At 41.0% G+C, this 27,263-nt stretch overlaps 1 protein-coding gene across 1 annotated transcript in view; it reads left to right on the top strand.

The window, feature by feature from the left end:
• The window catches only part of csnk1g1 (casein kinase 1, gamma 1), a 40,041-nt gene extending 13,242 nt beyond the window's left edge, over nt 1-26,799 (top strand). The window contains exons 5-13 of the mRNA XM_063013485.1: nt 9,133-9,284; nt 10,877-11,111; nt 11,409-11,494; nt 11,585-11,669; nt 12,651-12,799; nt 12,910-13,017; nt 14,012-14,119; nt 16,357-16,463; nt 26,241-26,799. Of these exons, the coding sequence (XP_062869555.1) occupies nt 9,133-9,284; nt 10,877-11,111; nt 11,409-11,494; nt 11,585-11,669; nt 12,651-12,799; nt 12,910-13,017; nt 14,012-14,119; nt 16,357-16,463; nt 26,241-26,295 (1,085 nt within the window). The 3' untranslated portion in view covers nt 26,296-26,799. The remainder of the gene's footprint in view (nt 1-9,132; nt 9,285-10,876; nt 11,112-11,408; nt 11,495-11,584; nt 11,670-12,650; nt 12,800-12,909; nt 13,018-14,011; nt 14,120-16,356; nt 16,464-26,240) is intronic.
• The last annotated feature ends 464 nt before the right edge of the window (nt 26,800-27,263 follow it).

Below are 27,263 nucleotides of genomic sequence, written 5' to 3'. Positions count from 1 at the left end.
GCTTGGTTTGATCCTTTTAGTCTGTTCTTTAATTCAAGAGGTAGCGGATCGGGCGTCACGGCTCGGTGTGTTGCCGTGCCACGACGTTTCCCTGGTGACACAATGCAAATTTTCTTGCTCCTTGTGGATCGCTCTGGTTCAGACAGGGCATGCTGTTCAGACCCTTTGAGTTTGCTCTATGGTGTAGATTTACTGGAGACGTGTAGCGCATGTGACGTGGCACAGTTTTCTTTCCTTGACATTCGGAGGTGTGATTGAAGCAGGCTGCCTTAGTTTTACACCAGTACATGGGGCGGCACGGTGGCTAAGTGGGTAGCACTGTCGCCTCGCAGCAAGAAGGTCCTGGGTTCGATCCCCAGGTGGGGCGGTCCAGGTCCTTTCTGTGTGGAGTTTGCATGTTCTCCCCGTGTCTGTGTGGGTTTATTCTGGGTGCTCTGGTTTCCTCCCACAGTCCAAAGACATGCAAGTGAGGTAAATTGGAGATACTAAATTGTCCATGACTGTGTTTGATATAACCTTGTGTGAACTGATGAATCTTGTGTAATGAGTAGCTACCGTTCCTGTCATGAATGTAACCGAAGTGTAAAACATGACGTTAAAATCCTAATAAACAAACAAACAAACAAACACCAGTACATGTGTTTTGTACTGATTTAATACAGGGTGTAGAAGGCCAGTTACAGGTTTCGGAATGGTGCGCACAGCGACATGCTCTCTAAGGTCCCTGGTTCGATCTATAATTGTAGTGACAATCTGTGTGAAGTTTGGCTCTCTCTCCTCTCCCCGTGTCTGTATGTGTTTTCTCCTGCCATTTCGGTTGCCTCTCATCGTCGTCCGAAAGGCAGTCATAATTCAGCTCTAAACAGCTTTCAGGAATATAATGGTAATGTAACGTGCTGCTACACATTTATGATGATTGAAATTTGCATGTTTATGGTCCTAGACCAGATATTATTGTGATCCTTAAGGTAGTGCATTGAGGTAAAGGGTAGCAGCATCCACCCGAGCAGCATTTCATTAATAATTCAGAGCACAGCGCTGTGTGCACCACCCTGAAGTCTGCCGTCAACTTACTCATCCTGCCTTTTAAAATAATGGCACATACAGCTTTCTGTTTAATGTTGTAGGAATGATGCCTGCCATTATGGCACATGTGTGTTATATTACTCAGAGAGAAAAAAAACTAGAAATCAATATCAGGCTCTTATTTCTGTTCAAAAATCCACCTCCCCTTCCCGCCCACCACCACCAACAAAAATATTAGTCAGTCGTTTCAGACTTTTCTGCATGAACTCAGTTTAATTTGTCTGATTTCAGTCCTAAATTGCATTGTATGTCTGGATCTGGTACTCAGTGTTGCATAGCTGCTCTACAGCAAACCTTTTAAGCCCAGCGAGAGTGTCTGTGTGTATGATGAGTCAGCACATCTAAAAAGTGGCCTACTCGCCAAGAGCGATTCCTGGATGCCCTTTTAGAGCGGTTATCATGGGAGATCTGGAAAAGGATCAACTGACTAAACTAGACTAGAGCTGGAGGTGTTGTTGCCTGGGTGTATTCTGTTTAAACACCTTCGTTCTTGCAGTTCTAACTGAACATTTATTTACAGCCACCATGAATATAGTTGTAAAACATTTCATGCTTTATGTATAAATACTGCTTGGGCTTCTCAGTAATGAAACTACTGTATTTGCTCTCTCTCTCTCTCTCTCTCTCTATCTATATCTATATATATATATATATTAGGGCTGTCGAAGTTAACGCGATAATAACGCATTAACGCGACCTCAATTTAACGCGATTAAAAAAATTAGTGCCATTAACGCAAATTCTAGTTCATGTTGACACTTGACTGGTAGAACAAACGTTTTAATGTCGGACTTGCCACCGTTTTTCATTTGCGGTTTGTTAACATAATGTAACCGATCGTGGTAGTGATGCACTTGCATAATAAAGAAATAAATACACGCTATATTCACAAGTTGTCGGGAGCAGAACACTTTTCTTACACTTAATTAACTTCTTCTTCTGTACCGAATACCGGAAAGCTGAGTCGAGCACGTTAGTTCATGAACTATGGAAGCCCCAAAGGGTCAAAACACACTCACTTCGTGTAGAAACGTCCATCAAACCATCGTCACGATACAAGCACAGAAAAGTCTGTTACAATAATTACACCTTATCCCACCTAAAGCACCGCTGATCTACAATGTTTGCTGATGGAGAAATTCTAACCTACAATCTGACATTTACTGCCTAGTATGTGAGTGAATAAAACTCCCTTACAGTTTTCTCTTGTCCCAGCGGTTTTTAACATAAGTACATTTAGCATAAAATGTGTTCACCATTTTAATTGTAACATTTCACTTAAAAATCCTTGTTTTCTATAACATTTACACAGTTTTTTTTTAATGCGATTAATCGCGATTAACTATATGAAATTCTGAGATTAATCGCGATTAAAAATTTTAATCGTTTGACAGCCCTAATATATATATATATCTATATATATCTATATATATCTATATCTATATCTATATCTATATATATATATATATATATATATATATATATATATACAGGGGTTAGACAAAATAACTGAAACACCTGTCATTTTAGTGTGGGAGGTTTCATGGCTAAATTGGACCAGTTTGGTGGCCAATCTTCATTAATTGCACATTGCACCAGTAAGAGCAGAGTGTGAAGGTTCAATTAGCAGGGTAAGAGCACAGTTTTGCTCAAAATATTGCAATGCACACAACAGTATGGGTGACATACCAGAGTTCAAAAGAGGACAAATTGTTGGTGCACGTCTTGCTGGCGCATCTGTGACCAAGACAGCAAGTCTTTGTGATGTATCAAGAGCCACGGTATCCAGGGTAATGTCAGCATACCACCAAGAAGGACAAACCACATCCAACAGGATTAACTGTGGACGCAAGAGGAAGCTGTCTGAAAGGGATGTTCGGGTGCTAACCCGGATTGTATCCAAAAAACATAAAACCACGGCTGCCCAAATCACGGCAAAATTAAATGTGCACCTCAACTCTCCTGTTTCCACCAGAACTGTCCGTCGGGAGCTCCACAGGGTCAATATACACGGCCGAGCTGCTATAACCAAACCTTTGGTCACTCGTGCCAATGCCAAACGTCGGTTTCAATGGTGCAAGGAGCGCAAATCTTGGGCTGTGGACAATGTGAAACATGTATTGTTCTCTGATGAGTCCACCTTTACTGTTTTCCCCACATCCGGGAGAGTTACGGTGTGGAGAAGCCCCAAAGAAGCGTACCACCCAGACTGTTGCATGCCCAGAGTGAAGCATGGGGGTGGATCAGTGATGGTTTGGGCTGCCATATCATGGCATTCCCTTGGCCCAATACTTGTGCTAGATGGGCGCGTCACTGCCGAGGACTACCGAACCATTCTGGAGGACCATGTGCATCCAATGGCGGTGCCGTGTATCAGGATGACAATGCACCAATACACACAGCAAGACTGGTGAAAGATTGGTTTGATGAACATGAAAGTGAAGTTGAACATCTCCCATGGCCTGCACAGTCACCAGATCTAAATATTATTGAGCCACTTTGGGGTGTTTTGGAGAAGCGAGTCAGGAAACGTTTTCCTCCACCAGCATCACGTAGTGACCTGGCCACTATCCTGCAAGAAGAATGGCTTAAAATCCCTCTGACCACTGTGCAGGACTTGTATATGTCATTTCCAAGACGAATTGACGCTGTTTTGGCCGCAAAAGGAGGCCCTACGCCATACTAATAAATTATTGTGGTCTAAAACCAGGTGTTTCAGTTATTTTGTCCAACCCCTGTATATATATATATATATACACACACACCGATCAACCATAACATTAAAACCTTCTTGTTTCTACACTCACTGTCCATTTTATCAGCTCCACTTACCATATAGAAGCACTTTGTAGTTTTACAATTACTGACTGTAGTCCATCTGTTTCTCTTCATGTTTTATTAGCCCCCTTTCATGCTGTTCTTCAATGGTCAGGACCATCACAGAGTAGGTATTATTTGGGTGGTGAATCATTCTCAGCACTGCAGTGACACTGACATGGTGCTGGTATGAGTGGACAAGACACAGCAATGCTGATGGAGTTTTTAAACACCTCACTGCCCCTGCTGGACTGAAAATAGTCCACCAACCAAAAATATCCAGCCAACAGTGCCCCAGGGGCAGCGTCCTGTGACCACTGTTGAAGGTCTAGAATATGACCAACTCAAACAGCAGCAATAGATGAGCGATCTTCTCTGACTTTACATCTACAAGGTGGACCAACTAGGTAGGAATGTCTAATAGAGTGGACAGTGAGTGGACACGGTATTTAAAAACTATAGTAGTGCTGCTGTGTCTGATCCACTCATACCAGCACAACACACACTAACACACCACCACCATGTCATTGTCACTGCAGTGCTGAGAATCATCCACCACCTAAATAATACCTGCTCTGTGGTGGTCCTGTGGTGGTCCTGTGGTGGTCGTGTGGGGGTCCTGTGGGGGTCCTGATCATTGAAGAACAGGATAAAAGCAGGTTAAAAAGGTATGTAGAGAAACAGAAGGACTACAGTCAGCAATTGTAGAAGTACAAAGTGCTTCTATATGGTAAGTGGAGCTGATAAAATGGACAGTGAGTGTAGAAACAAGGAGGTGATTTTAATGTTATTGCTGATCGGTATACTGTATATATATATATAGTGTAAAAGATGCAGCTAGATCTTAGATCTAAATCTCAAAAAAATATTTGGAGAACTCTCTTTCTGCCCAAAGGCGTGAATGTTTTGTTTTCAAACAAGCAGTTCTGAACACTTTTGTCCTGCTCTAGAGAAAGAATGGCCGTGGGACAGGTGCAGGAGATGTGATTGTGATTCTGCCGTCCTCAGGATGTGCTTCCTATGACGTTTTCCGTAGGAGCAGAGTTAGTCTGAGAAGTCACCCCTCCCCCAGACTGGATTTCTGGTTCTAAACCTAGGGAAGGGAAGTGTTCCTGCTTTTCGCCATAAGTTCTAGGCTCTGATTTGCCAAACAAAGGTTCATACAGCTTTCCTAATTGCATAGACTGTAGTTATAAAAGCTGGATATGGTTGATTATGCAACAGTATGAAGCTCAGATAGAAGTCAGACTCAGTAGAGTGCCGAATGTGCTTCCTTTGGGTCACTACTGGGACTTGACTCATGCTTGATGGTAAAATATGGGGGATGGGTCGGGGGAAGCCTAAACCTTTTAGTCTGTAGTCACCCTTCCATTTTTTTTTACTTTAGCTTTTTAACCCTAACCCTTTCTTATTGTTCCACCCTTCCCAGCATCTGCCATTTAGTCAAGCATCAAGTATGAGGGGTTATTGATCAAAATCAGAATCATTATTTATTCGCCAAGTATCAGGTGTAGAAGGAATTTCTCTTGGTGCAGGTGTCAACATATTTTTGATCTAATAGAGTAATATACACTGAGCATCGGGCATAACATTATGACCACGTCCTTGTTTCTAAACTCACTGTTTTTTTTATCAGCTACACTTATCATATAGGAGCACTTTGTAGTTCTACAATTACTGACTGTAGTCCATCTGTTTCTCTACATACCTTTTTAGCCTGCTTTCACTCTGTCTTTCAATGGTCAGGACCACCACAGAGCAGGTATTATTTGGGTGGTGGATCATTCTGAGCACTGCAGTGACACTGACATGGTGGTGGTGCGTTAGTGTGTGTTGTGCTGGTATGAGTGGATCAGGCACAGCAGCGCTGCTGGAGTTTTTAAACACCTCACTGTCACTGCTGGACTGAGAATCGTCCACCAACCAAAGATATCCAGCCAACAGCGCATTTATTTATATAAACATTACTTACATAAACATTTATATAAACATAAATAGGTAGGACACTAACTAAGTATAAAGGTGCAATGGAAATAGAACAGTAAACTAACACACCTCAAGTAAAAATTGTGCAATAGAGATATTGACTAACTGTTTAACTGTTAACCCATTATTTTCATTATTGCTATTGGTTAGAGTGCTTATTTAAATTCAATTCTTGCACAATTTTTAGCAGCATTTAAATCATCAACAGAAAAACGTATTCATTGTCATATATACACATATAATAACTTGAGTGGCGCAATGGTCTATTACACTAGCCCACCATTGCTGTCAGCTGGCCAGAGTGGACATGATTGGCTGTGTCTAAGGGAGGAATGGCTAAAGCTCTGTGATGGATTGGCTCTCTATCCTGAGTATTATGTTCCCTTTAGCCCAGGGTTACCTGGTGAAACCAGACTTGCCACAGCCCTGACCAGGATAAAGCAGTTTATGAAAATGAATACGGGAGCAGCCGAAACAAAAAACTTAGAGTTGCCCAATGATTGGGTGAAAAGGGGAGAAATTAGCGAATAGAAGATAAAAAAAAAAATTCACACTGTTGTTATGACTTTGTTGATAGTTATTGCAGTTCTAGTTGTAGACGTGAATGTAGGAGAGCCCAGTCTAATTATTGTGTTTTAGTTCTGATAGCTTTTCAGGTAGTTTGTTTCTTATAAAGCCACAAGCCAGCCTGACTGCGTGAGATAAAAGTAGAAGGAAAAAAAGACCATGTCAGGCCTTAACTAAACAGAGAGATAGATACAGCATTTAATGGTGCAGTTGGGCTTTTGTTTCACATGAAGCTAAATGGAATGCGCTTAGTGCTAATGCAGAGCAGCCTACGATAAGGACAAGTTATTGATGATTAGTCATCTTTCCCTGGCACCCACTCTGTATGGAGCACAGGGTGTGATTATTCAATCTCGTCCTCTCTCCGCTCTCATCACATGCCTGCTCTGCTCAGCACAAGGGGACGGACGTCACGCTGGTCTTGTAATGGAGAATCCACACGTCAACTCACCTTAACACGTTGCTGTTATGATCATGTGTCTTACACTGTTTATATGCTAAATAAAAATGATCGTTAAGTGGCTGGGCAGCAGTTTGCTGCAGCAATGAGGAATCGCTTCAACACTCCACAGACACAGACAGTCGTGTCTGTGTAGGTGCTTGGCCGGTCAATAGCACTGCTAAGATTCAAACTCTGGGCTAGATCTTTCTATCCACTAGAGTTTTAAACTATTCTTCATTGAACATACAGTGTATCACAAAAGTGAGTACACCCCTCACATTTCTGCAAATATTTCATTATATCTTTTCATGGGACAACACTATAGACATGAAACTTGGATATAACTTAGAGTAGTCAGTGTACAGCTTGTATAGCAGTGTAGATTTACTGTCTTCTGAAAATAACTCAACACACAGCCATTAATGTCTAAATAGCTGGCAACATAAGTGAGTACACCCCACAGTGAACATGTCCAAATTGTGCCCAAATGTGTCGTTGTCCCTCCCTGGTGTCATGTGTCAAGGTCCCAGGTGTAAATGGGGAGCAGGGCTGTTAAATTTGGTGTTTTGGGTACAATTCTCTCATACTGGCCACTGGATATTCAACATGGCACCTCATGGCAAAGAACTCTCTGAGGATGTGAGAAATAGAATTGTTGCTCTCCACAAAGATGGCCTGGGCTATAAGAAGATTGCTAACACCCTGAAACTGAGCTACAGCATGGTGGCATTCTCAGCACTGCAGTGACACTGACATGGTGGTTGTGTGTTAGTGTGTGTTGTGCTGGTATGAGTGGATCAGACATAGCAGTGCTGCTGGAGTTTTTAAATACCGTGTCCACTCACTGTCCACTCTTCTACCTAGTTGGTCCAGCTTGTAGATGTAAAGTCAGAGACGATCGCTCATCTATTGCTGCTGTTTGAGTTGGTCATCTTTTAGACCTTCATCAGTGGTCACAGGATGCTGCCCACGGCGCGCTGTTGGCTGGAAAAATGTTTGGTTGGTGAACTATTCTCAGTCCAGCAGTGACAGTGAGGTGTTTAAAAACTCCAGCAGCACTGCTGTGTCCGATCCACTCATACCAGCACAACACACACTAACACACCACCACCAAAATGATCCACCACCCAAATAATATGTTCTCTGTAGATATTAAACTAGATGTATGAAGCCAGCAAAGCCAAAATGAATTTCCAAAAAAAGCTAGTCACAGATAAATTGCTCAGTTCCAGTCTCAGCCTGACTGAAGCCATTTAGCAAAGAGACGCGGATGCTTAGTTACCGCTGTGACCTGGACTTGTCATCTATAATCCTATTTAGGAGCTAAAGTAAATCCTATAACATGTGTGTTGGAGTATCATTTCTCAGTAAGGGCTATTATCACTTATAGTTTTGTTTTTTGACCAGGCGTGTTTCTTTAGCGGGTTGCTTCGACATGTACCACTGCAGTGTAATCAAGGAGCAGCTAGAGAACGTGTTAATCACCACAACGACACTTTGCCGAGAATGTGTTATGTACAGCCTGAACACGGATGAGTCATTGTCAGGCCAGCATGCGCGCTGTTCTCTGGGGTGTTACAAACAAAACCATTCTACACCATGCACAGCGTAGGCCTCCTCACAGCTACCCACTTTCACTCAGATGATGGAAATGATATGTTCTGTAGCATTGACACTGGCTCCATTATGGGTTTTTACACTTTTACACATTAAAATCCATGAAAAGAAACAATGGCAAATAGGCAAATATTTATTTATTTACTTATATGTGTCCACTTAAAAGCCTAATAAAATGGTTAGGCCATTTGCAAGTTTGCCTGTAAAGAAATAAGATTCCTCTCTCGGGTGGTGCAGCGGTCAACTATGCTAGCCCACCACTGCTGAGATCGGTGTTCTAATCTCAGAGGTGCTACCGGCCAGGCCGGGCGTCTGCACAGAATTTATTGGTTATGCCTGAGAGGGGAATTCCGAAGCACTGCAATGAATTGCCGCCCTGTCCAGGGTGTTCCTGCGTAATTAATGATCTCTGGGACTGCTCCGGGTGCCTGCACAGTGGGGTAGTCATATGGAGCAAAGCGTTGTTTATGATCTAGCTGTGGTTTATGATCTAGCGGGTGGGGGATTGTTTCATAGAGCAAATGTTCTATCTTTTGTACATGTACATAGTTGCCCTTGCCGAGCAGCCCTCTGTTGCCATGTTTTGTGTAAGTCAGTGTTTTCTTGCTTGTCTGTAGCGGAAGGCCTGCCCCAGGTGTACTATTTTGGGCCGTGTGGGAAATACAATGCCATGGTGCTTGAACTGCTCGGCCCCAGCCTGGAGGACCTCTTTGACCTTTGTGACCGCACCTTTTCCCTCAAGACGGTCCTAATGATTGCCATTCAGCTGGTGAGTTCACTTCTGTTCACTGGCTCCTTTACAGCACAGCTTTTTAAAGCTTAACGCTACTGAGTGACTTCACATTGCATGTGTGTTTCTAATCACATTTAAATAGACGAACACTCTATGTTTTCAAACATGATGTTCATGCTTGCTGCTTATATGCCGCTTAGGATAAAAAGTGCAAAGAATTAGCAATTATTCAAGGAAACTTTATTGCAGATTTGAATATTTTAGCAAAATTTCTTTTTAATTTACAGATGCCAAGGTAAGATTTTACTGTATGATACAAGTGTGTCCTTTATGTGCTAATATGCCTTTTTTTTTTTTATTGTCACTGAGCTAATTTAGCTTTACAAGACATTTTAAAGAGAGAAAGAGGGGAGAAAAACAAATTATAATCTTTGTAGAACTGTTTGGTTAATAGTGGTCTCTAGTCAAAATACGACTGTGGGGCACCCAGGTGGCGCAGCGGGATATTCCGAGATTCTGAACTCCTCGGTTTGAAACTCGGCTTTGCCACCGGTTGACTGGGCGCTATCCAACGGGCATAATTGGCAGTGCCTGCAGCGGACTAATTGGCTACCATGTCTGCTGGTAGCGGGATGACCAGACTATGTGGGTGTGGTCTTCTAACACTGTGCAAGGACCCTGATTAGCAGATAAAGGCACCTGTGCAGAATGCATGGGGTAAAGAAAGGGTCCACTAAGGACTGCGCAGGAGTTGGAGGAGGTGTGAGCAGGAAATGTACCTTCCTCAAATGCAATCAGGGATCCCCAGCAGCGGAAGACAAATTGACTCTGCTAAATCGGAAGAAAAATGGGAAAAAATGCATAAATAAATAGAAAAGAAAATACGACTGTAGATTGTATAGATTTAAAATTTTCTGTATCTTATCTTAACAGATTTCCTTTAAAATTCAAATCTGTTATTTGATTTGGTCAATGTGTAGTATATATTAATCAATTATTAAATTCAGCTTGGTTTTATATACATCTTTTCTTAAAATAAGCCACCACTATATTATAAAAATAGACTGAAATCGTCTCGTGTGTGCGCCTTGCTTAAAATCATTGCAAAATGCATTTTTGCTAATTTTTTGTTTAGTGGAATGGATGCTTGATATTACCACTTTGACAGTATGACTGTTTCTTTTTTATGAGAATAGCACGTGTCTGGGTAGTTTCAAACCCCACGACTTTTAATTTGCTAATGTTTGGGCCCCTTATCAAGGCCCATAACCCCATTGCTTACAGTGTATTTAGTCAGAGTTGTACTTTCTATGGATAAAAGTGTCTAATAAATACTGGAAATATTAACCACTAAGCTACCACTGTCCTTAATATTTAAGAAGATCACTGGTTCAAACCCCATCACTGCCAAATTGCCCATATTGGGCCCCTGAGTAAGACTCTTACCCCTCAATTGCTTGCATTGTGTTGGTCATAATTGTAAGTTGCTTTGGCTTAACCTGTCTGCTAAATGGCATGAATGTAATATGTAAATGGTTGAGATAACTAGGAATGCTGATGGGATTTTTGCAGTAAGTTCTTTTTCTCCCAGTAATTCTTGCTTTGTATGTTTTGTGTCACATTTCCAGATTTCACGCATGGAATATGTGCACTCTAAGAACCTCATCTACAGGGACGTGAAGCCAGAGAACTTTCTCATCGGGAGGCAAGGAAACAAGAAGGAACACATCATTCACATCATAGACTTTGGCTTAGCCAAAGAATACATCGACCCTGAAACCAAAAAACACATTCCTTACCGGGAGCACAAGAGTCTGACTGGCACAGCTCGATACATGTCCATAAATACACACTTGGGGAAAGGTACGACTATACTAAGAGAATAATCCAGTTTTTTAAAGTGTTTAAAATATTCATGCATTCATATACAGTTGCAATCAGAAATATTTAACCCTTTTATAATAATACTAAACTTAATTAATAAATCCTGATTTTCCTTGAGGGGTTGAAGATTTCTGTTTGCTACTGTATAAATCATTGATAAGCAGAAGAATGTAAAGAATAATAATAAAATCTGGTGTTTCGTATTGGAGCAGGCATTGTTTTTTTTTCTTTATGTCTGGATGGACTGTACAAGTGTTTTATTACATGTTTTCTCAGAGCAAAGTCGGCGAGATGACCTTGAAGCCTTAGGTCACATGTTCATGTACTTCCTCCGAGGCAGCCTTCCTTGGCAGGGACTAAAGGTAAGTCACTCAAACCATTCATCACAGTAATAATAGATCTATTCTTGTGTTGTGTAAACAAGATTAATATGGGTCAAATGAATTTTTCAGGCCGACACTTTAAAAGAGCGATATCAAAAAATCGGGGACACAAAACGGAACACTCCCGTTGAAGTTCTTTGTGAGAACTTTCCAGGTAAATAAATAGCTTTTTTCTTTTTATTGCACATCAGATCGTATCACTGTCTGTGTCTTGGATTACAAAGGGGAGATTAAACCTGAGCTTTTGTTGCACATTTTTATTGCTGTATATTAGAAATGAGTAGAATTGATTATTCCTGAGCAGGCTATTTCAGAAAGTCTAAAAAATTGAATACTTTTGAGTTTGGTACTTTTGTATATTAAGCCATAATGGTCACATTAAATGGAATATTTATTTACAAAAACTGAAACCTGTACATGTACTGAAGCATGTACTTGTTACATGGCTGTGCAGCGGCACGTGGATCAGTGGGTAGCGCTGTTGCCTCACAGCAAGAAGGTCCTGGGTTCGATCCCCAGGTGGGGCGGTCCGGGTCCTTTCTGTGTGGAGTTTGCATGTTCTCCCCGTGTCTGCGTGGGTTTCCTCCCACAGTCCAAAGACATGCAGTCAGGTAAATTGAAGATACTAAATTGTCCATAACTGTGTTTGACATTAAAACTTGTGAACTGATGAATCTTGTGTAACGAGTAACTACCCTTTTTGTCATGAATGTATCCAAAGTGTAAAACATTACGTTAAAATCCTAAACCAAACATGGTTGTGATTTTATCTTGTCAGTCAGTGTATGACTAGGTGTCCTGCAGAAGAACTGGCCCAAGTAGAATCCAACAGAACTTCAAAAACAAATCAAACAAAAATCAACTTACAGAAAGCAACAATGCCATTGTTGGAGTCAGTTCACACCACAAACACTTTCAGTGTTTAATTGCTCGTCTCATGGAGCCGTTACGTTTCCCTCCATATTCTCATACTTGAATCTGCTTAATCCACCATGCTGCCATTAACTTAACTTCTTTCTCTGATAGCTTTGGTGGGTACTGCATGGTACTACACAATGGAATGGAATTGCATTGTGTGATCAGAAATAGCTAAGACTGGAGGACGCTAACCTCACTTTTGTTTTTGCTTTTACAGAGGAAATGGCTACGTATCTGCGCTATGTACGGAGGTTGGATTTTTTCGAAAAGCCTGACTATGAGTACTTACGAACCTTGTTCACCGAACTGTTTGAACGCAAAGGATACACATTCGATTACACATACGACTGGGTCGGCAGGCCAATTGTAAGTTAACAAACCATGTCTTATAGTGCATAAGAGTTCTAAATGCTGTCCAGGTGCACATATGACCTGTATTTAGAATGACCTTAACCTGTTTTGTGTTGCCTGTAAAGCCCACACCAGTCGGGTCCGTGCACGTAGATTCTGGAACATCGGCTGTGACCCGGGAGAGCCATGCGCACAGAGATCGACCGTCCCAGCACCAACCGCTGAGAAACCAGGTAAAATGTAAACCTGCTTCAGTCAAAATAAAAGCTGTAAGCATGTTGCTTTGCCACAGCTCAGCTTTTTTATTAGTATGTTAAATGCTTTTAAAGCAAGCTCAGAGGGGTATTTGGTATAAGTGTGTAATACGGAATGAAACTGGGTTTAGGAAGCCCTTATTCGTTACCTCTTAGCACTCTGCATATCGGCTCTAAAGCTGCTAGTGAGCACACATCTCATGCTTGAGAATGCATGCTAGCATGAAATGATTTTGTATGCATAGTACATGCATACACCAGTTTTTCCACTGTTACTTTTTTAGTTGCTTTGTTTTCAGTGGGGATGACACCGGTGTACTAGGTTTACATTATTAAACCTTTTAAAATCATGAATTTAATTATGATGATTTTTTTTTACCTGATTAGGCCCTGTGAATACAAAATAAGGACTTTAACCAATAGTTTTCCAAAATACCTAAACACCTGACCATGGGCTTGAGTATCAACCCACACTTGCAATGAAAATAGCCTCCACATAACAGGGAAGGCTTTCCACTGGAATATGGAGTGAAGTCAGGCACTGTGGTTGGATGGGACAGCTTGGCTTGCATTTGAGGTTCCAATTCACCCCAAAAGGGTTGTTGAGGGTTATGTTGTTGATTTCTGTTTATATTGGGAATCGTTAGAATAGCAGTAAAACTTTAATTTTTTGGGGGAATGTCTTTATCTTGCTTACATTTGTGCATTATGTCAGTGACAATTCTATGTTAAATTGCTTGTGATGAGGCTCAAACTGTGAAATTTTTATTTCTGAAATTTGTGTGGGGGGGCAGTTTTGAAGTTTAGATTGTATTGATCAGACTCATGAGAGTTTTTTGTTCTGCCTTTATTTAACGCTGTTTTTTTATTTTGGCTCTTTTCTTCCCTCCGGGTGGTTTCTATTGCTCTGCATGCTTCCTGCTCGTGCTTGCCTGGCTTCTTCCCTTGCCCTGCGTCTCCTCCGCCCCTGCAGACGGCCGCCTCCGACCGCAGAGGAGCATGGGAGGTGCAGCCCAACCGGCAGGCCAACTCCTACCTGACCTCCCACCTGGCGTCGGACAGGCATGGAGGCTCAGTGCAGGTATCGCTTCAGACCCTCCATCCTTTTATCCTCCAATCCCATTCTCATCTTGTTTTTTGTCAAACCCATGTGACATTTAGGCATGGGGCATTTAGTGTTAACTGATTTTAGACATAACCAGCCTGCTTATAAGGTAAGGAAGAAGTCCATACAGTCTGTTTCCTCGGCTGCTCCCGTTATTGATCCCGCATTATTGATTTGGCACTGTTTTTACGCTGGATGTCCTTCCTGACACAACCCTCTTTATATATCTAGGCTTGGGACCAGCACTACAATGCACTGGTTTATGCATCCTAGCGGCTAGGTACCTATAGGACAATTTAGTGTCTCCAGTTAGCCTGGCTGCATGTTTTTGGACTGTGGGAGGAAACCCACACAGACATAAGGGGAGAACATGCAAACTCAGCACAGAAGGGACCCGGACCGCCCCACATGGGGATCGAATCCAGGACCTTCTTGCTGTGAGGCGACAGTGCTACCCACTTAGCCACCGTGCCGCCCAAGAAGTCCATACAGTAAAGGAGTAAAATAAGTATGGATGCAAATTCCTTCAACTAACAAACATGCAGCGATCCATTAAAAAATGAATTATATTACTGATTTCAGTGTCAAATAGGTTTTTGATTGTTGAATTAATATAAGTTGTTACATAAATAAAAATCATGCATAAAAATTATGCATGCCAAAAACTAATCCTAAATAATAAAAAAATTTTAGAGATAAAAGAATTTTTTTATCCAGTCATTTTATTCATCAGTCATTTAAAAATACTCAAAAATGTTAAGTCCCTAAAATCTAGAGTCAAAGCTTTAAAGCCATTTAGAAAATATTTTTGCAAACGCAAACCTTTCTGCAACCTTCTGTTTTTTATAGTGGAATCAAGATTTTTTATCTGAGTAAATCAAAGCCTGCAGTTCTTTAGATGTGTGTCTGTGTTCTTTTGTAATTTTCATTGATGCACTCTGGGAAGAATTCTTGTAGGTCGGACACTTTTCTGACCTTCCACTTGCCGCTGTTCCGAGTTTTCTCTGTTTGGAGATAAATTGTGGTTTGTCTAAAGCCTCAAATCCTTAAAATGGCTTTGTGATTTTTTTCAGGCCAAATTTTTTTCCAGTAACTTACGTTCTTGTCTCCTCCATAATTAAAATTGTATAAATTATAATTGTTGCATAGTGTGCTGCTGGCAGAAACCTTTCACCTATGTTAAAGAAGTTCTTTTTAGTTGATGTTTAGAATTAACACGGGTGGCAGTAATCAGACCTGGGTTTGACTAGTGTAATTAAACCCAAAGGCTAAAGTCCTTGGATGGTTTGCCACCTTGCCAGGGTATTACTTCCTTGTGCCCAGTGCTTCCTGGTAAAACCAGTCACACTGCAACCTCACTAGGACAAACCCGGTTGCTGAACAAATAATGACATAAATAAAAAGTCTGTGCATTTTAGTCAAGTCAAATTTTCTCACAGTATTAGAAGTGCTTTGAAGGCCGGTTTTGGTCCTCGGGCCATATGTTTGACATCCTTGCTTGAGACAATTTAGTGAACTGCTTGCTTTCATTTATTTCCAGTCATCTGCCTAGGGGTGCTCGGTTGGCACAGCAATAAATTATGCTAGCTCTGTACCGCTGGAATGCAGGGCCGGTTTGGCGTCTTCATAAAAACATGATTGGCTATGTATGAGAAGGGATGACCAAGGCCCTGCGATTGATTTGCGTCCTGTCCAGGGTGTGTTGCTGCATTGCGCATAGTGATTCCGGAGAAGCTGGGCCCATCGTGACCCTGACAAGGGTAAAGTGGTTGTTAGACATAAACATTCAGTAAAATGAAAAAGTACTGATTTTTTTTTTGGAATATGGCTGGAGTATAGTGACACTCTTTATTTTTCTTTTGTATTCCTGAGACTAAACTGTTATATTCCCAGTAGGTAAGTGAGCATGACTCAGATATTTGAACACTTGAAAAAACAACATTGTACTGCCCTTTTCTGTACAGTTACCTGAATAAGAGCTTTTTTTCAACATTAAAGAGATCGCACATGCTTGCATTATGCAAATTTTCACTTTAATGAGCCTCAGTTTTCTTATTCTGTGTTCTCCTCTCAGAGGAGCCACATTTATTTTCTGTCAGGAACATGCAGTTAAAATAATTGCAGGCCCATAAATAACTGTGACACGTCACTGAACAGCCTCAGTACAGTCGAAATAAATAGGAAGTTCTGACTCTTTGACTCTTGTGCTAAAGGTGGTCAGCTCGACTAACGGGGAGCTGAACGCAGACGACCCCCTGGCGGCACATTCCAACGCACCGATCACAGTGCAAGCAGAAGTGGAAGTGGTGGACGAAGCAAAGTACGTATCTTTGGGGAGGAGGGGCTTAAGAGTGTTCTTGTACTACCCTTTTAGGACCTTGTTGTAGATAAGCTTTCTAACATACAGTGTATCACAAAAGTGAGTACACCCCTCACATTTCTGCAGATATTTAAGTATATCTTTTCATGGGACAACACTGACAAAATGACACTTTGACACAATGAAAAGTAGTCTGTGTGCAGCTTATATAACAGTGTAAATTTATTCTTCCCTCAAAATAACTCAATATACAGCCATTAATGTCTAAACCACCGGCAACAAAAGTGAGTACACCCCTAAGAGACTACACCCCTAAATGTCCAAATTGAGCACTGCTTGTCATTTTCCCTCCAAAATGTCATGTGATTTGTTAGTGTTACTAGGTCTCAGGTGTGCATAGGGAGCAGGTGTGTTCAATTTAGTAGTACAGCTCTCACACTCTCTCATACTGGTCACTGAAAGTTCCAACATGGCACCTCATGGCAAAGAACTCTCTGAGGATCTTAAAAGACGAATTGTTGCGCTACATGAAGATGGCCAAGGCTACAAGAAGATTGCCAACACCCTAAAACTGAGCTGCAGCACAGTGGCCAAGATCATCCAGCGTTTTAAAAGAGCAGGGTCCACTCAGAACAGACCTCGCGTTGGTCGTCAAAAGAAGCTGAGTGCACGTGCTCAGCATCACATCCAACTGCTGTCTTTGAAAGATAGGCGCAGGAGTGCTGTCAGCATTGCTGCAGAGATTGAAAAGGTGGGGGGTCAGCCTGTCAGTGCTCAGACCATACGCCGCACACTACATCAAATTGGTCTGCATGGCTGTCACCCCAGAAGGAAGCCTCTTCTGAAGTCTCTACACAAGAAAGCCTGCAAACAGTTTGCTGAAGACATGTCAACAAAGGACATGGATTACTGGAACCATGTCCTATGGTCTGATGAGACCAAGATTAATTTGTTTGGTTCAGATGGTCTCAAGCATGTGTGGCGGCAATCAGGTGAGGAGTACAAAGATAAGTGTGTCATGCCTACAGTCAAGCATGGTGGTGGGAATGCCATGGTCTGGGGCTGCATGAGTGCAGCAGGTGTTGGGGAGTTACATTTCATTGAGGGACACATGAACTCCAATATGTACTGTGAAATACTGAAGCAGAGCATGATCCCCTCCCTCCGGAAACTGGGTCGCAGGGCAGTGTTCCAGCATGATAATGACCCCAAACACACCTCTAAGACGACCACTGCTTTATTGAAGAGCCTGAGGGTAAAGGTGATGGACTGGCCAAGCATGTCTCCAGACCTAAACCCAATAGAACATCTTTGGGGCATCCTCAAGCGGAAGGTGGAGGAGCGCAAAGTCTCGAATATCCGCCAGCTCCGTGATGTCGTCATGGAGGAGTGGAAAAGCATTCCAGTGGCAACCTGTGAAGCTCTGGTAAACTCCATGCCCAGGAGAGTTAAGGAAGTTCTGGGAAATAATGGTGGCCACACAAAATATTGACACTTCAGGAACTTTCACTAAGGGGTGTACTCACTTTTGTTGCCGGTGGTTTAGACATTAATGGCTGTATATTGAGTTATTTTGAGGGAAGAATAAATTTACACTGTTATATAAGCTGCACACAGATTACTTTTCATTGTGTCAAAGTGTCATTTTGTCAGTGTTGTCCCATGAAAAGATATACTTAAATATCTGCAGAAATGTGAGGGGTGTACTCACTTTTGTGATACACTGTACATTCCAAAGTTGGGACAGTGTGTAAAATGTTAAACTTTTTTTGTTTTATTATCAAATTAAATGCTTTTTATGCTGTAGTTTGCAGTTCTGTGAAGTATACAACAATGTAATATGTCAATATGCATCATACCTAATTTCAAAACTGATGCCTACAACACAATCTACAGTGTATCACAAAAGTGAGTACACCCCTCACATTTCTGCAAATATTTCATTATATCTTTTCATGGGACAACACTATAGACATGAAACTTGGATATAACTTAGAGTAGTCAGTGTACAACTTGTATAGCAGTGTAGATTTACTGTCTTCTGAAAATAACTCAACACACAGCCATTAATGTCTAAATAGCTGGCAACATAAGTGAGTACACCCCACAGTGAACATGTCCAAATTGTGCCCAAATGTGTCGTTGTCCCTCCCTGGTGTCATGTGTCAAGGTCCCAGGTGTAAATGGGGCAGCAGGGCTGTTAAATTTGGTGTTTTGGGTACAATTCTCTCATACTGGCCACTGGATATTCAACATGGCACCTCATGGCAAAGAACTCTCTGAGGATGTGAGAAATAGAATTGTTGCTCTCCACAAAGATGGCCTGGGCGATAAGAAGATTGCTAACACCCTGAAACTGAGCTACAGCATGGTGGCCAAGGTCATACAGCAGTTTTCCAGGACAGGTTCCACTCGGAACAGGCTTCGCCAGGGTCGACCAAAGAAGTTTAGTCCACGTGTTCGGTGTCATATCCAGAGGTTGGCTTTAAAAAATAGACACATGAGTGCTGCCAGCATTGCTGCAGAGGTTGAAGACGTGGGAGGTCAGCCTGTCAGTGCTCAGACCATACGCCGCACACTGCATCAACTCGGTCTGCATGGTCGTCATCCCAGAAGGAAGCTGACGCACAAGAAAGCCCGCAAACAGTTTGCTGGAAACAAGCAGTCCAAGAACATGGATTACTGGAATTCCCTGTGGTCTGACGAGACCAAGATAAACTTGTTTGGCTCAGATGATGTCCAGCATGTGTGGCGGCGCCCTGGTGAGAAGTACCAAGACAACTGTATCTTGCCTACAGTCAAGCATGGTGGTGGTAGCATCATGGTCTTGGGCTGCATGAGTGTTGCTGGCACTGGGGAGCTGCGGTTCATTGAGGGAAACATGAATTCCAACATGTACTGTGACATTCTGAAACAGAGCATGATTTCCTCCCTTCGAAAACTGGGCCTCATGGCAGTTTTCCAACAGGATAACGACCCCAAACACAACCTCCAAGATGACAACTGCCTTGCTGAGGAAGCTGAAGGTAAAGGTGATGGACTAAACCCAATTGAGCACCTGTGGCGCATCCTCAAGTGGAAGGTGGAGGAGTTCAAGGTGTCTAACATCCACCAGCTCCGTGATGTCATCATGAAGGAGTGGAAGAGGATTCCAGTAGCAACCTGTGCAGCTCTGGTGAATTCCATGCCCAGGAGGGTTAAGGCAGTGCTGGATAATAATGGTGGTCACACAAAATATTGACACTTTGGGCACAATTTGGACATGTTCACTGTGGGGTGTACTCACTTATGTTGCCAGCCATTTAGACATTAATGGCTGTGTGAGTTATTTTCAGAAGACAGTAAATCTACACTGCTATACAAGTTGTACACTGACTACTCTAAGTTATATCCAAGTTTTATTTCTATAGTGTTGTCCCATGAAAAGATATAATGAAATATTTGCAGAAATGTGAGGGGTGTACTCACTTTTGTGATACACTGTACATCTACTTTTTTTTAACAATGCTTAAATCTTTTGGGCATTTTTGTTATAAAAGTCTGCTATTCTGGGATTAACAATGTACTACAGCTTTTTAGGAGGTCTAATGTGCAGGCAGGCCAGGTTAGCACCCGCACTCTATTGTTCCGCAGACTAGTCTTTTGGTTGAAATAAGCATATACATCCCTGGAAAAAGTAGTTGTTTAGAAAGCAGCATATTTTGCTTCATCATATCCTTAACAAAAATGTGCACTTTAAGGCCCACGGGCCAAATCCAGCCCACCACGTCATTTTATGTGGCCCGCAAGAGCTTAAAAGACGTATGATAGCCTTAAAATAAACTGTAAAATCATACATAAACTGCATCTCCCACAATGCATGCCGATTTTGTGACTCGCAAAGTGACCACATTCCACCACTAGATGGCAGTGTTTCCACATCAGCATTTAACTGAGGTGGTTTTCCAACAAGTGATGTTGAGAAATATTTACAAATAATCCCAAAATGTACAAGAAGAGAAAATTGAAACAAATGGAAGGAAATTTAATGAAAGATGGAAAAGTGAATTCAAGTTTGTGCTTCAAGAAGAAAAACTGGTAACGTCTCTTGTGTTATGAGGCCATGTCTGTGGTAAAGGAGTACAATATAAATGTAGATATACATTATAAATATACAGTATAAATTTGGCATTTTGACACCAAACACAGAATTTAGCCTCCAAGAAAAACAACAAATTGTCCAAGACTTAAAAGACAGACTGCAATCACAGCAGGATACGTTACAATCGACCCTTTGAGGGCCACCATAATGCAGATGTGGCCCTCTGTAAAACATTGATAGTATTAATAGGATTAAGTTGTAGTTTTGGCTTTGCCCTTTACACACAGTTGTTCAGATTCTTCAGATTCCCAGAATACTCTTGTGTGAAATGAAATACCTAAAATTTTTGGTATCACTCGTTGTTGAACTGTAAAAAAAAATGTTGTTATGGTGGCTTTTCCCATCAATTTTCTTCCAATAAAGGCGTTTCTAATTCCCTTGCTTTATTCATGTCCCCAGCACTAACCATGGGAGTCACAGAGCTGGCAGAATCTCACAAAGAGCCATATTGCATACAGAGAGTCAGGCTATACTGTTCTGTGATCATCCACCACTAATATGGGTGCCTCAATCAGATATCAGAGGTTGTAAGACCTGTTGCCCAGCCAGGTCAGTAGCAGCTGTGCTTTGAACTTGTGAGCTTGACATTATGGCGGTGGTAGGAATAAACTGTGGCGAGCATCAGCTAGGCCGTTTCTACTTGGGCATGCTCATGAACATTTTACAGTCTAGGCTTAAACTGCTCCTGTCCCACCCACCATGTGTTGCAGGCATCAATTTTACAAATAAATGAATATTCACAAATACAGTAAATAAGGTAAAGTATGACTGTGGATTGAATGTGAATTAACTATAATTGATTTCTGGTTTTGTTTGCATTTTACTTTCTGTCCCAACTTTTCTGGATTTAAATTAGTATTAAATACAACAGGGGTTTACATTCATCTGGAAAGCCTTAATTAAAATTTCTCATCAGTTTATCAGAAGTCTTTTTGATTTATCTTTAGATCACAGATATTTCCTGTCATTTAAATATGGATACTTTTTAATTCTGTTGTTGCTTTGATGTCTTAAATAGCTGCTTATCTTTGATTACTGATGCAGAAATAGAAGTAAGCAACGGTGTGGGCGGTCTAATTAAAACCTGTAATAAATATGCTAGGGTTTTAATGGTTGGCACTCAGCATTTTACCTCATTAAAATATTTCCTGTATCTCGTTCTCTTTGATCCCCCTCTTTCTTTCCTTTTTTTTTTTCTTTTATTTATTAGATTTTAATTTTATGGAGATTTTTTTTTTTTTTTTTAGCTGGGTTTAGACTCAATATTCGTGGCACTTAAATTATTATTACTATTTTCATACTTTTTTTTACCCCACTAATTATGAACTTTAAAAGTGCACTTAAACCCACCTGTGCAGATGAAATATTTGTGTAAGTTACCTTCATTATCCGAAAATAGAGCATTCCTGTGAAATCGTTCATAAGCTTAAATAGTGTACAGGAAGAAGCAATTATCCTAAATTTATATGAGAAAAAATTTGAATGTTACCAGGCCAAAGCAAATGATGCATAAAAACTAAAGATGCAGATTTTGCCTGTCTGCCAATGACTGATCATCAGTCAGTGGTTTACCAATAACCACTCGATCGAGTTTTCTAGCATGTCAGATATCTGATCCAATAGGTATTGGTATCGGCAAGTACAAAAATACATGTACTTGTACTTGTACTCGGTTGGGAAAAAATGGTATTGATGCATCCCTAATTAAAACCATCCCCCTTGTTTCTACACTCACTGTCCATTTTATCAGCTCCACTTACCATATAGAAGCACTTTGTAGTTCTACAATTATTGACTGTAGTCAATCTGTTTCTCTGCATGGTTTGTTAGTCCCCTTTCACCCTGTTTTTCAATGGTCAGGACCCCCACATAGGTGGTGGATCATTCTCAGCACTGCAGTGACACTGACATGGTGGTGGTGTGTTAGTGTGTGTTGTGCTGGTATGAGTGGATCAGACACAGCAGCACTGCTGGAGTTTTTAAATACCGTGTTCACTCACTGTCCACTCTATTAGACACTCCTACCTAGTTGGTCCAGCTTGTTGATGTAAAGTCAGAGATGATCGCTCATCTATTGCTGCTGTTTGTGTTGGTCATCTTCTAGACCTTCATCAGTGGTCACAGGGCGCTGCCTGCGGGGCACTGTTGGCTAGATATTTTTGGTTGGTGGACTATTCTCAGCAGTGACAGTGAGGTGTTTAAAAACTCCGTGAGCACTGCTGTGTCTGATCCACTCATACCAGCACAACACACACTAACACACCACCACCATGTCAGTGTCACTGCAGTGCTGGGAATGATCCACCACCTAAATAATACCTGCTCTGTAGTGGTCCTGTGGGGGTCCTGACCATTGAAGAACAGAGAGAAACTGATGGACTACAGTCAGTAATTGTAGAACTACAAAGTGCTTCTATATGGTAAGTGGAGCTGATAAAATGGACAATGTGTGTAGAAACAAGGAGGTTGTTTTAATGTTATGACTGATCAGTGTAAAACACATCACTTAACGTTAATATGAAAACCAAAACAAAAAACTGCTACAGATTTCTTTCAGTCAGTAAAATCAGTTACTGTACTAATGTAGGAATTTTGTCAAAGTGAAACTTTTGAAAATCAAGGTGATACCTGTAATGTAATTGTTCACACTTCCTCTATCACTACACTATCACTGCAAAACAATCAGAAGTACCTTTTTTGTAAACCTTTAAAAAGCATTTGGATTAATAATACTCAAAGTATCACACTTGTGTGGCACCACCTACATCAAACTATTTAATTGGCAGATTCAGGATAGCTAGATCCTAAATATCTGAATAGTGAGGTTTGGCTGGGAATCTCATGCTCAGCATAAATTAGTGACCCATGTCTCCATTCTCAGTGAGACTCCTAATTTAGGTCTGATAGGTCAATACATAGATCAATATTTGTACAACCCCCTGAGTATTTTTCTCTTTTTGTCTCTACTTCTTCACCTTTTTGTCTGTCTTCTGTGTGTCTCTTTCCTCCTCTTGTGTGGCTGGCATGGGGTTTGTCTCCTCCCTCACCACTGTGTAATAATCTCTCTGTCTTTTCTCTTTTCACACTCTTCTGTAGCTGCGTGAAAATGCTCAACCTGTGGTGAGTCCCTCTCTCCAGTCCACATTGAAACCCAAGGGGAGTGGACCAGCCTAGACTGTGGGCAAATAGGACTAGGTTTTAACAAACTAGCAAAGCCCAATACAGTTGCAGGCTTTATTAGTGTCGACGCTTGTGGTTGAATTGCATCTATTATATTGGGGTCAAAATTGGGAATTAAAATATGTACCTGTATATATAAGTATCTGCACATAATGGCCTTAACCTCATTAAGGTTAATGCTTATTTTAAGCTTAAAATAATGCTGCAGTGTTGAATGTAGAGGCCATTTAACATGTCAGTAGACTATAGGAGATTGTTAAAGAATTATCTTTGTTATTAGAGCTTATATATGACGATTCTTAATCTTCAAAATTTAAAAATGGGCCATTTGGAGACATGAAATCTTCATCCCAGAACGACTGTAGTCTATCACTTTTCTATGTGTCAGTCTGGAGCTGTTCTCTTTCCTTTGCATGCTTTTCAGTCATTCTCATGCATTCATCTTGTCGTTTTGTCTAAATTCTCGTCACCCAAACTTTACTACCAGTGTGGCAACATCTGCTTGTATTTAATAACCTGTTAATAATCTGTTTATAAGAAGCTGGCTGTAGAGTTGCACTGTTTATTTAGTCTTGATTGGTTTTTGGCTTTCCTTAATGAAACATAATTGCCTGTTAGTTTGGAAACTGGTTATGACTTGCAAATATACCAACACAAACTGGTCACTTTGTTAGGAATGCATATGATTAATCGATAGGCTCCCTTTTGCTTTTACAATGCATCAGTTCTTCGTGGAATGAATTCCACAAGGTGTTGGAAACATTCCTTTGATATTCTGGGCTGTGAAAATAAAATGGCATCTAAAAATCTAAAGATGCCTTTAACTTTGATGGCTTTAGATCTGGTGACTGGAGATGCCATTACAGTCCTGTTCATGAAAGCAGTTTTAGGGATGACTGTCCATCATACTGACACTAGCTGTTATAATATTGAGACATACACAGAAATCTTTAATTTGTCCAGTTTCTGCAAGCTTGTGCCCACTGAATCTTCAGATTTCTGTTTTTCTGTTATAGTCCATCTGCCTCAAAAATGCCATAGCTTTACAGTTAGTTGGCCAGTCTGACCATTCTACTTTGACCTTTTTTGACAACAACAGTGTGTAAAATTAAGGTACTGTTTGTAAAAAATTTCTGGCAACCTTAAAGCAGCTTGTCTGGCACCAGTGACCTTGCCATGGCCGCTCACTCATCAATTTTCCCCAGTCAGATGTGATATGAGCATTAAATTAAGCTCTTGATCTGTCTTAAATTGTTCTGCTCCCAAGAGTGGCTCAGTGGACAATTACATTAACAACCTGGTGTACAGGTGTTCCTAATAAAATGACCAGTAAGTACTTTGGTCTGATCAGCTGTAACAATTACAAGGTCCTTTCAGTTCATTTGCATGAGGGAAATTGTACAATAAAAAAGCAGAATAAAACTGTAGCTTCTTTCACATTCTACTACTTCACTACTGATAATTTCCTGGACTCGCATCTGTTATACATGTAATTTAACATGCTGGATATTTTCACAGATAAGAGATTTTTTTCTTTATTAAAATATTTGCGTTTTCGCTGTACTGGTTGATTATCTTGTCAATAAATTAGCATTAGTTTAATGACGTTTAAAGAGGATTATCTTATCTAGCTTGGTTTTATTATGTTTGCGGACGCTGCTCCTACATTAGTTTTACATATGGCAGTCCAATAATGTACTTTTTTTTGTCGAGTGTTTAACCATATTTAATGAAGCCATGTTTTAATTTAAAAAACTGCACATTTTCACATCTAGAAAAAATAAATATCTCTTTTACCATTTATTAATAACATTGTAACAATATGCTACATTTTAATCCTGATGGAAATGGTATCTTACAAGGTGACAAAGCTCAGTAGGGGCAGTGGTAGCCCAGTGGTTAAGATACTGGGCTAGTGATTTAAAGGTTGCTTGTTCATTCCCTACTACCGCCAAGTTGCTGGGCTGTTTTTGCGTGGTATTTGGAAAGGGTAAGTCTGCTAAATGCCCTAAATGTAACTGTGCAGTGACCAAGTCTCTAACAAGTTTTAGAACTTACTCAGAGATTTGGGACTGGTGTGATAGTGTCTAAACCACCATGATCAAAACTCTAAAAGCAAAAACTTTGTCTCTGTGTACTGATCTTATGTTAGCCCAAACACCTAACTAAGACACTTTGTGTTTTTTAAATTTGTTCATTGTAACACAATAGTAAGCAAATGTGTAGTTAGTATGATTTTTTTGCCATCATTGATCAGCCCTAGCATTTCCCACTTGCTTAAATGCAGCTTTGTATTGTTAGTTAGGTGTTATGCTTTAAAGCCTGCTTCTGTACTGTCCCATTTAACCTGCAAGCAATTTCTAATATGCCTCTAATGCTTAATTGGCTTTGTTAGCTTGATTAGACAGTAAAAGGGCTATGTAACCTGTCATAATAACCTCTCTCTGTGTTCTCAGGTGTTGCTGCTTCTTCAAGAGAAAGAGGAAAAAAAACACCACCCGGCACAAATGATCCAGAGTGTTCCACCGAGCCCATCCTTTTGGTCATTTTAAGAGCGTTTAATAAAGTTTTTGAAAAGAAGACAACAGAATGCCCTCAGATTCCAAATAAAAACCTCATTGGGACTTGCCTGTGAGAGATAAGACATGCACATATCGTCCCTCTGAGGTGGGAAGAGTAACATGGATGCCGGGGCTCATGGACAGGTTCCTTGTATTGGGATATCCACACACTCACTTGGATCGTAAAGCACTGGAACAGCATTGCACTCCTTCCTGCTTCTTGTTTTTTTCCTCTCCCTCCTGTTTGGTGAAGGCGGCTTTTTATGATCGAGCCCTGTTTTATTCTGGCTTTGCAACGGATGCAGCAGGTTTGGTGTGCAGTCAGAGGAGCCTCATCCACACTGGAGTTTATAAATGGCTTGAAACCACCCATTAGCTTTAGCCCTCTTACCAATCACGGCTTATATATTTTCAGAATTTCTGCTCCTCCTGACTGGTCAAAGCCTTGTGATGTGTGTCCCTTTGTATCTGTCTGATTGAATTATTATAAATCTTAAAACAGAAAAGCTAACCGTCTTAACCATGCTAACATGCAGATTGTGTAAATGTAAGTGTATGAAATGGCAGCAAGTGATCGTCATTCCTGTGTGCTGCTTAGTTCTGCTCTGTGGTTGATAAACCTTGAAAGCTGGCCTGCCATGGGCATGAGCCTCAGCACATTCCCGAATTTGGTGAATGCTATAAGCTGCTTGTTCTAAAGCACTTCACCCACTCCGACCTGCCAGCCAATCATGCTGCTTTCATCTTTATGGTATATCGTATTGCTTTAAAGTGAATCTTTTTTTTCCAGTTGAACTTGTCAGTACTAAGACTTTTGCTCCCCATCACTCCTATTATTTCCAGAACTCAGCCTCGGGCCTTGATTGTGGTGTTTATGTGGTTTTTAAAAAATGTCATCATGCCATAGAAATGGAAGGA

The sequence above is a fragment of the Trichomycterus rosablanca genome, chromosome 17 (genome assembly GCF_030014385.1).
Source record: "Trichomycterus rosablanca isolate fTriRos1 chromosome 17, fTriRos1.hap1, whole genome shotgun sequence".
Classification (NCBI taxonomy): Eukaryota; Metazoa; Chordata; class Actinopteri; order Siluriformes; family Trichomycteridae; genus Trichomycterus; species Trichomycterus rosablanca.
The sequence above is the reverse complement of the archived record's forward strand: the minus strand, read 5'-3'. Positions and strand labels throughout refer to the sequence as shown.